Genomic DNA, 11,169 nt, shown 5'->3' on the forward strand with positions numbered 1-11,169 from the left:
TTTCCTACCATAAATATATCAAAACTTAATTTTTGATTAGTAATATGCATTGCTAAGAGCTTCATATGGACAACTTTAAAGGCAATTTTGTCAATATTTTAAGTTTTTTTGCACCCTCAGATTCCAGATTTTCAAGTAGTTGTATCTCGGCCAAATATAGTCCTTTCCTAACAAACCATACATCAATGAATTTCAAAAAATGGACCCCTACGACTGGTTTTAAGTTCCACGTATATTACTGTATGTATGTTTAGTGTATATATGTGTGCTTATATATGGATATATTTATATTAAGATACAAATACAAAATGATGTACACACACACACACACACACACACACACACACACACACACACATACATATATATATATATATATATATATATATATATATATGTTTATATAGTTATAATAAAAATTAACACCTAAAAATAAATGTGACAAAGTAAAAATGGATCAGCACCTTTGCTCTCGGTGTGAGCACAAACATACATCATGGTTTAAGTTTCCACCCACAACACTTGCTGCATCAAAACCACCAAAATACTTACGCCAACCTTTGTCTTCACATCCCTTTCCATTACCAAAAACAAATAGCCCACCCTGTAAAAAAAAAAAAAAAAAAAAAGTAGTTACAAGAAGTCTTTGAAATCATACTGATCTTACTAACTAAAGATTGCTTCATGCGTGTCCCAATTTTGTATGTGTTTACTCCTCATGTTGTGTTTTGGTCTTTCTGACCAAGAGAGATTTTTCTTTTTCATTAAAATAATAGTTAATGTCAGTGGACTAAAACTTACTCGTGACTTTGCTCACACGGGGTACTGTATAAAAACTTGAATAACTTTTGTACTATTTTAGAATTTTTTCACCTGCTTTTTATTGCTCAGAGTCAAAATTCTCTTATTTATCAACTTGTTTAAATTCAGCTATCACAGGTTTTATATTTCTTTTTGGAACAGTTTTTTTTCTTAGGCCCCTTTAATCTAAGCTTAAGCATCTTAATTATTAACAAACAGTACTTTATTTCACTCAGAAACGTAGGTGCATAAGCTTCAGGTCCAAAATAAATACAAAATCTGTACTAATTAAAAGAATACAAGATGACATAAGATTTGTATATAATATATTATGAAAGATTTACAAGTTGTGACTAGGTGACCGGAACACCAATTTAAGTAAAAGATTTCCAGCACAGCACAAAGGTTAAATAAATACATAATAAATTATGCACAATGCATTTTTTGTCATAGTTATTTATTAAATGTTAATAGTAAACTTTAGTAAAAATTTTCAATACCGTTTTCTTAGCCTTTATACTTATTCTGCTCCCCCTGCTGATGAAAACATGAAGAACTGAGCAAGAAGAGCAAAACAAGAAGCCAAACAATACAATGCGATTTAGAATATTACAGAACAGATATACAATTCAATGAAAGGGCTTGAAGTTTTGTGGTTGTTCTCATATCATATTTTTGCTAACTTTGTAGCTTCAAAAGAAATTATGCTTTATATAGAAGTAGAACAAAAACTAAAGATGCATCAGTTTCTATTGTATCAACCCATTAACACTAAAAGTTAATATATTAACATTTAGTAATTAACAAAAAAGCTATATTAACAAAAGGTGATATATTTACATTTCTAAATATAATCTTCATATAGGTGTTTATGTTTCGGGAATCTATCTTCAAAGAGGTGATATATGTATTATATTTATTTTATATATTTAATATATATTTAACATCTGACAAATGCTTAAGGATGTGTTATATTTTATCATTTTTATGAATGTTATGTATTATTAAGCATTGTAGTGGAAAATAGAGCAGACAGATCAGCAATCTCATTTATGAGTGCACAGTGCAGACTGTTGGTCTCAGTGCTGTGTTTGTGGTCAATGCATGAAAGTGAAAACAGAATGGAAAGATCAAGCAGCCGTCAGCCTTCAGTAGAGCTCAGTCTTAGTGGTCAAAAGTTTCCACACAGTGTTTGATGTTGCTTAAAAAAAGGTGTCAAAAGCAGTCACATGCATTTACAGTTGCTTAGACCTTGTTCATCACTACCACTTGTGAAAGGTTTAGACTGAACTACAAAGACCTTTGTTTTCAAGTGTTACCGTTGTTCTCATATGACACTGCTCTAGAAAAAAAACAAAAAAAAAAAACAAAAAAAAAACAAGCTAAACAACTCAAAGGACAGTGCTCTAATTAAACAGTTTTCAAAAGTACAGTATCACCTATGAACTTATGTAGATACTCACTTTCTGATGTGCATGTTTATCAGCTCATTGTTTGCGTAAATCATAGTTTAAGTGTGATGTGTCTGTTTACGGCGGGCCAAAAATAAATATGAGTTTCTGAAAAATGCATGTGCTGTTTTGAGCTACATGACAATGTAATGTTTTGATAGCACCATAGTGTTTAAATATAACTTTATACTACTTAAAGTAAAATTATTGCTTAAAGCATTACGTGTTATAAGAGATTTTAACATTTTAACATTTAAAAAGTACTTCAACATTGAAAAACTCAAACAATTCACATTTAAGCTGTGGTCCAGCAGATTTCTTTTTCAATATCTAAGTTAAGTAATACAATATATTTAAATCATATGCCATATAATATATATAATAATAAAAAATATAATAAAACATAAAAATTTAATATACTATATATATATATAAAAATACACTAATTTTGTTTATTATTAAATAGTTATGCTATAAAATGAAGAGACGGCCTTAAAGAGATGATCAGCATTGGCTTATTCCCAGTAGCTGATCAAAGCTGATAATATCATATTTCATTAAGTTGCTGTAGAACACTTATTACGGTGCATCAAAATATTACATTGCTTTCTGTGTTCACAAATCAGCATGACATTCAAGAGTTGTATAATTTCAGGACCATGGACAAGGATTTTCTGTGTTAAAGGTTGCAGTGAATTTTAATTTACATTTGGCCTGAATCAAACTATTAATTTAAAAAATAATTTTTTAAAAGATTGACAATTAAATCTCACTCTTCAACTTTCCATATAGTATGTACTTGTAACTATATTTAATAGTTAAAAGTAGATACTTGAAAATAAAATGAAAATGAATGATTACATTTAAATAGAAATTTGAAAATAAATAAATTGTTCTTAATGTTCAAACTAAAAGCAGTTTTCTGAGGAAAAAGGGTAAACAATTTATCCAGGAATATTTACAGGGATCAACATTTTTTGTCTACAGAATTAATTTAATGTGTGGGTTGGAAGCGCTGCACATAAAACTGTGTCAAGTCCAGGAAATGGGTGATGATTTGCTGACTAACATAATCATGTGATCTTAAGGTATAAAATAACAGCTGCTTTTTTTCCCGCCTGAGCACAGAAAGATCTGGATGACGATAAAATGGTCAGACAACTGTGTGTGATGATCTTCCTCCTGTATGAAATCTGTAAGTGCTATTTTAGTAATATTCATATATACTGAACAAATAATGTCAAGACTTTTCAGAATGTAAGCTTTATTTTTATCTATTAACAGTTGAGATAATACATGGAGACATTATACAACTAAACCCAGTTGTGTCAGTTAATGAAGGAAATTCTGTGGTTTTGTCCTGCTTCATTACATCAAAACAAATAAGTGTGGTGTTGTGGTACAAGCAAGTCACTGGAGAAGAACCACGTCTCATTGCTTCCTCCATTCTCCATCAATCAGTACACCAATTTCACAATGGATTTGACAGCAATCATTTTCATGTGTTAAGAGATACAAACAGTTTTAATCTGTCATTTGTAAATGCCGTACAATCAGATTCAGGCACGTACTACTGTGCTGTCTCTTTCTCTAATATCATGAAATTTGGAAATGGCACTCATCTGGTTATTAAAGGTGAGTCAGTGCATGTCACCTTCATGTTAAAGTGTTTATTTATAATGTTGATAGAGGAAAAACAGATATTTATACAAAATATCATCCATTCTAGAAGAAGAAATCAGCAAACCCATGAGTCCCAAGACTGAACTAGTTGAGTCAGAGGTTATTGTGCCTCTACAATGTTCAATTCAAAATGAGATAGTGAGCGGTGGAGGTGAACATCGTCTATACTGGTTCAAACACGGATCAGGAGAATCTCCTCCAGGATCTGTTTATGTTCATGGAAACACAAGTGATGGATGTGTGAGGAGCTCTGAAGCTGACTGTCTTTTATCAACCTGCAAGTATAACCTTCCAAAGAAAAAATTCAGTTCTTCACAAACGGCAACTTACTGTGCACTGGCCACATGTGGGGAGGCTTTATTTGGAAACGTTTATAAACATATTCCTGGTAAGTGTGAGCATTTTATTATATTTTTGGTACTTGTTTTTGGAAATACTTTTTTATAGTTAAGGGCTTCTCAAAAGATGTTTTGGTAGAGTTGCATGGCAGACCATACAGAGCACTTTTAACTCACGTCACTTTTCAAATCGGGTCACTTTTAAATGTATTTTCTTCTACAGTGATGAATATAAATTCAAATGAAATATAAATTCAGGTCACTTTTTTGCGATATAATATTGACAATGTGGTCATTCATTAAAAAACATGGTCCCACTTTACATTAGGTGGCCTTAACTACTATGTTCTTATATTTAAATTAATCATTTGGTACAATGTGCTTATTGTGTACATACATGTTTTTACATTGTACTTATATATTTTTAAAAACCTATATGTAATCACATTTGTAATTCATTGCTGTAAATACCACTGTTGACCCATCCCTTACACCCTAACCCACCCTTAAACCTACCCATACCACCAAACCTGTCCCTAACCTTACCCGTATCCCATCTTAATAGAAGAAAAAGTGTTTTGCAATGCAATATGACCACATTAAGCACATTGTACTTATTTTTAATGTATGTTATAGTTAAGGCCACCTTATATAAACTGTGACCAAAAACATTTATTGTTTTATATTTTGAATATGCCGTATTATTTTGTTTTATTTTATTTTCCAAAATACCTGTGTCATTCATTCATCTTTTTTTCTTTTTTTAGACAACTTTCAGAGTCAGAACAAGCTAATTTACATTCAAATCGGCCTTGCTTCACTGTTGGCAATAAGTTTTGCCATCAATATTCTACTTTGTTGTTTGAGGAAAAGTGGTAAGCATTTTGTATTCTTTCGTTATGAAATATACTGTAATTTTGGAATGCTTCTTTTTAAGCTATGTGTGAGCAATGAGCATCCTTTTAAAGAGTTTAATTTTTTAACTATTATATCTCTATTTAAAACAGAGAGAAAATCTAATCAGATACAGACTACTAATGAAGATGATGATGGTGTGTTAATGAATAAGGTAATTTTAACAAAGAAAAGAGACAGAATTAAAGCCATAGATAAGGCATCTATAATAAATAACATGATAAACACTGTGGAAATCTGTTTTTTTTTTTTAGTACAGGGAAATGACTTACACTACTGTACAAATATCAACCAAACAGTCAAGAGTGAAGAAGGAGAGACATCCAGAGGACACACTGTATTCTGGTTTAGCATGTCAACAGCAAAGCTGAAAACTATTTTATATATCCATATTTGCAGACATTTATTTTTTAATGCTCTGTGAACACGTTTGATTTGATCTGCAACAAAGTATTCTTACTTGGGAAAATCTAATTTATTTAGATTTTTTCTGCCACTAGTATAGTGATATAAAACTGTGAAAGCACACTATACAAAGTACAGATGATGTCTTCACAAATATTTGTATGTTATATGATCTGCTTGGATTTTCCAATGAACTGCTGTTGTCCAGAAATCATGTTTTTTTTCTACATATATAATTTTGTACATGTATTTGTGTGTGAGGCCATATGTACAAAGGAAAGAAAGGCATGCTCTGGAAAATAAAGATATAGTAGTACAACTGTCTCTTACTTTAATTTTCTCACAAATTACTGTGGCAACAAATGCCACAGGGGCACTATCCACAACACATTTTTTTCCAGTACATGAAGTTAACCACACACATCAAATAAAACAAAAAGTTTAAAGAATGATGTTAAGGTACAACATGGTACAGCATTGTACTATTACAATATATACAAACTATATATTTTCAGAACATTTTCTTTAAGATGGGATATTTGAGAAAAAGCAATCCTAATATACTTTCAGAAATTAGAAGAGTAAATGATCTAAATAAACTGATCTAAACTAATTGATGATGAACCAACATCCAAAACAAACAAATAAACACAAGGTGGCAGCAGAGACTATATATTCAGTGCAAGGGCAACGTGCAACATGACCTTAGTTACATCTACAAGTTTACAGGTCTATTTAAAGGGATAGTTCACCCAAAATTGAAAATGTGATGTTTATCTGCTTACCCCCAGGGCATCCAAGATGTAGGTGACTTTGTTTCTTCAGCAGAACACAAACAAAGTTTTTAACGAAAACTGGTGCAGTCTGCTACCCAAATAATGGTAGTGGATGGGCACCAGACCTTTAAAAGTAAACAACAACAACAACAACAACAAAAAAAAAAAAAAAAAAAAAAAAAAAAAAACATGCACAGACAAATCCAAATTACACCCTCGGCTCATGACGATACATTGATGTCCTAAAACACGAAACGATCGTTTTTTGTGAGAAACTGAACAGTATTTATATAATTTTTTACCTTTGATACACAGCAGGGTTGGAGTCAATTCAGGAATGAACTCAACAATTCCAATTCAAAGAAGAAAATGTAACTGGAATTGGAATTCAACAACTATTACAGGAAACAGAGTTGGAATTGAATTGGAATTACAGGAAGTGGAATTCAATTCAGGGACATACCACTGAATTCCGTTTATTGCTGTTTCTGAGCATTTATTTGTGATTGCATTTATTTGAACTTTATTTATGATGCTTTAAAAATACCAAGTAATGTATGAAATAGAGTTGATCAAATGTATGTAAATAAAAATGAGAACTGTACATTATGAGTTAATAATTGAATGACAGTGGTGATAAGTTTCTGAATGTACTATACATTCAATATATCTCAACTCACAAAAAATGAGTCAAGGTCATTCATGTATTTCATTCACTTTTTATTGCATCGAATTATCATCATTTCTTGAAATTTGGTGAAATTATCATGCTTAACATACTAAACATACAGTACTTTGTATTTCTTTTATATGTTTGTTGTTTATGTGATTTACAATATTTATGCACTATAAACTATTTTATTTAGCAACTCAAGTGGAATTTATTTGATTTCAATTCTGTTTCCTGATATTCCAATTAAATTCCAATTCCATTTCCTGTCAGCTGAATGCAATTCCAATTCCATTCCAGGAACTGAATTGGAATTTACCATTCATTCTCAATTCAATTCATGAATGGCCCCAACCCTGATACACAGCCACATCCAACTGCCATGAGCAAAACACCAAGCTAGTGTTAGAGGCTTAAACATAGATAGATGTAAAACAAAAAGGACAGAGAAGCTAGTGTTGTTGGTTTTTTTTAAGCAGCAATAAGCAAATTAATAGAGTATAAGTCTAAAAGGGCAAGTTATTTAAATATAAAGAATAATATTAGATATATATGACATATACAATATATAAATATATATTGTAGGAATTTAAAGTGCATTCTTTACAAATCGAAGGTAGAAATTTGAGAAAACAGGGGTGAATACGGTGACTATGTGGTGAAAAAATGAGGCCATCAAGACAGATATGATCTAACACAAGATAGACTCAAGGACAACTTCTAGAAATTCGTGAGAAACAGAGCTGACATTAACTTAAAGTTTCTGCAGCATATTGATATTGTACATTGTAACTATTTGAAACGGAATCATTAACTGTATCTGTAATTACCTGTAAAATAAAACCAGTTACTGTATGAGGCCAGGACTAAGGAAGTTGTAAAAGTTGTTAATGGAAATTAATTTGGTAGAGAGTTAAATGTTTAAATGATTGTTTGCCTTTTAGCAAACTGCATGATTCTAATCTGTGGTTTCAAGTGTGGTGTATGTAGAACTGTGTCAGGCCCAGGAAATGGCTGAAAGCGCTAACTGTACATAATAATGGCAGTGCCGTACTTCAAGCTGTACTGCATGTTATATAAAATCGCATTCATTGAGCTTCTTCTCTTAGTCTGAAGAAGAAAATGGATAAGCAACTTTGTGTGATGGTGTTACTTTTAACTGAAGTGTGTAAGTGTATATTTAAATAATTTAATTTAAAACATTTTCTGATATTATTTCAAATCTTTTTAATTGTTTGATGTGTGACGTTAATTATCTTACAGTGGTGGGACTATATGGAGATATTATAACTGAACCCAGTTGTATCAGTTCATGAAGGAGATTCTGTGGTTTTGTCCTGCTTTATTTCAACAAAACAAATAAGTGTGGCATTGTGGTACAAGCAAGTCACTGGAGAAGAACCACGTCTCATTGCTTCCTCCATTCTCCATACATCAATAAGCCCGTTTCACAATGGATTTGACAGCAATCTTTTTCATGTGTTTAAAGAGACTAACCGTTTTAATCTGACAATTGTGAACGCCGTTAAATCAGATTCAGGCACGTACTAATGTGCTTTTTCTTTCTCTAATATAATGATATTTGGAAATGGCACTCGTCTGATTATTAAAGGTGAGCAAGAGCTCTTGGTGTGACTTTTAATTGGTCATTTTAATGGTACAAACAAACAAGCAAAGTTATTTATTGCAATTATCCATTCTAGGATCAAAAATCAGCAAACCCACTAATCTACAGCTGCCCAAGATTAAATCAGAGGTAAATGTTCCTCTAAAATAATAAGTCCAAAATGAATTAGTGAGTGCTGGAGGTGAACATCGTCTCTACTGGTTCAAACATGGATCTGAAGGATTCATTTATGTTAATGATAACACAAGTGATGGATGTGTGAGGAGATCTGAAGGTGACCGTCTTTCACCAACCTGCGCGTACAACCTCCCAAAGAAAAAGTTCAGTTCATCACAAATGGGATTTTACTGTGCACTGGCCACATGTGGGGAGATTTTATTTGGAAATGTTTTTGAACACAATCTTGGTAAGTGTGAGCATTTCATCATAGACAATACAACTCTTTGTATTTGTCATTTGGAACAATGCTACGTTATGAACTTCTTTGCATGAAAACACTTGCATTTTTAATCAACTACTTTCCAAACTGGTCATTCTGAATACTTGTATATACTACACTTGATATTTATCAAATATTATTCCTCATGATTTAGACAACTTCAAGAGCCAGAATAATTACTTATTCCTTGTAATTGTCTTTACGCTGCTCTGGACATCAAACATTACCATCAATATTCTTCTGTGTTGCATGACGAGAAATGGTAAGTGTTTGCTTGAATTCATCTAGTCTCGCTGTTTACAAACTGTTTACACAAAACAGTTTGTTACAGCATAGTAGTTTAGGTGTAAAATGCACAGCATACTAGAATTTATTTTAATGTAATATGTTCTTTATCAAACATGCTATATATTAGAACATTTCTGCTTAACTCATGTAAAGGATGACAATTCTCTTATATTGCTGAGTCTATTAATGCAACAGAAAGCAAATATAAGCAGATCCAGAGTACTAATGATGTTGTGTCAATAATTAAGGTCTGTCACATTAAACTCTCCAGCTTTAAAGCCACCTGATTATCACTTTAATCATCATATGGAAATTATATTGTCTTAAATGTTTTTTTTTTTTGTTCTTTTAGTTTCAGGAAGTCAAATTCTGGTCACCCGTCATTGCCAAATGCTCAAAGAGTGGAAAGTAATACCAGCTTTAAGGACATACAGTATTGGGGTTGACAAGGGCATTGTAAGGGGGTGAGGGGGGTTTGGAATGGAATGCAATTTCTACCAAGGGGAAAGCGGAAGACGTGTAAAGACCATGGTGAAATGTTGTTTGAGTAAGTATCATCATTATATATCAATATGCTGTATAATCAATTTTAGTTTGCTTTGTTAATACAATAAAGAGTAAAAGAGTAAGAGCTATAACAATTTGCATTAAAACATTTTATGGATTCTATTTTTGCAAAGTGTGTGTGGTAAAGGGCTGATAGGGAATTTAATGTTTTTATCAACAGTCACTTATGTCCTGGTACTTTTAGATTTCGGTGCTGCATTCAACACTTGACCATGACGTTCTTTTTTCTTGGCTAAAGCAAGTTGTGAGCAGCAGAGATACTGCTCTAAGGTGCTATCAATCATATCTTAAAAACAGAAGCTTCTGGTCAGTATGGGAGAATTTCACTCAGCTGTTGCTCCCCAGGGATCTATTTTGGCCACTATGTTGTTTTCTCTTTATGCTTCTGTTAGGCTCTGTTTTTGAAAATCATGGCTTATTTTATCATTGTTTTGCGGATGATACACATTGTGTTTTCCCTTAAGCAAAGGAACGGCTTGGTCTCTCTTATTGCCTCATTTTCTGATGTTAAAGCCTGGATATCTCTAATTTTCTTCATTTTAAAAATGTGAAAAGTTAAATCATGTGTGAAAAAAAAAAGTTTAACTAGTGTGCGCATAAGTGAACATATCACTCCTATTTTAGTGTAAACAGATTAAATAAAAACAGAACAGTAAATAAGTTCCAAAGCAGAAGCAAGATACCAATATTCTTCTAGCACTAGATGGCAGTAGAGACCATGGGTTGAATTCAGCAAGTTTCATACTCCGTTTGCAGTACGTATGCGGGTCGTTATGCTTTGACATAAGGCGTGTTTGCAGTGAGTAATGTTTTTTTTTTTTTTTAAGTTTCCTTTTTTTGTATATGAAAAAAAAATAAGTCGTCAAATTGAAAGAATTATTGCCGCTTTCTTTACAAACCCGTGGATTTAACAAACACACAAACATCAGTGTGTATTTAACAAATGTTTTTTAGTTTCCTAATGGAGTTTTTTTCCGTCATCAATCGGCCCCACTGAACGTAAATAATACCACTGAACCAAACGAAACAAACGCATATTTGTGTCATATTGTCATCTTTTGGCAGGCCCGGCTCCAGATATAAGCTGAAGGGTGGGCCGAGGGATATGCAATGTGGGCCGGGGTCAGTGGCGGTTCTAGACAAATTTTACTAGGGGGGCCAAGAAGTGGCCAGTGTTTAACCAGAGGGGCACATTAAAAAATGACAACA

General features: G+C 32.4%; 1 protein-coding gene and 1 pseudogene across 1 annotated transcript; both read left to right on the forward strand.

The window, feature by feature from the left end:
- Window positions 1–3,401: 3,401 nt before the first annotated feature.
- Window positions 3,402–5,662, forward strand: LOC141331362 (uncharacterized). The gene is made up of 7 exons (XM_073836394.1): window positions 3,402–3,447; window positions 3,537–3,918; window positions 4,007–4,304; window positions 4,532–4,564; window positions 5,052–5,148; window positions 5,281–5,342; window positions 5,443–5,662. Exons 1-7 carry the CDS (start codon window positions 3,402–3,404, stop codon window positions 5,557–5,559), a joined length of 1,035 nt encoding a protein of 344 aa, XP_073692495.1. The 3' UTR covers window positions 5,560–5,662.
- A 2,499-nt stretch (window positions 5,663–8,161) lies between these two features.
- Window positions 8,162–9,805, forward strand: LOC141331642 (uncharacterized; annotated as a pseudogene).
- The last annotated feature ends 1,364 nt before the right edge of the window (window positions 9,806–11,169 follow it).

This window comes from Garra rufa, chromosome 3 (assembly GCF_049309525.1).
Source record: "Garra rufa chromosome 3, GarRuf1.0, whole genome shotgun sequence".
Lineage (NCBI taxonomy): Eukaryota > Metazoa > Chordata > Actinopteri > Cypriniformes > Cyprinidae > Garra > Garra rufa.

Coding starts and splice junctions, on each gene's coding strand:
- LOC141331362 (XM_073836394.1), top strand. CDS start 3,402: ATGGTCAGACAACTGTGTGTGATGATCTTCCTCCTGTATGAAATCT. Junction 3,919..4,006: donor CATGTCACCTTCATGTTAAA/GTGTTTATTTAT, acceptor CAAACCCATGAG/TCCCAAGACTGAACTAGTTG. Junction 5,343..5,442: donor ATGGTGTGTTAATGAATAAG/GTAATTTTAACA, acceptor TTTTTTTTTTAG/TACAGGGAAATGACTTACAC.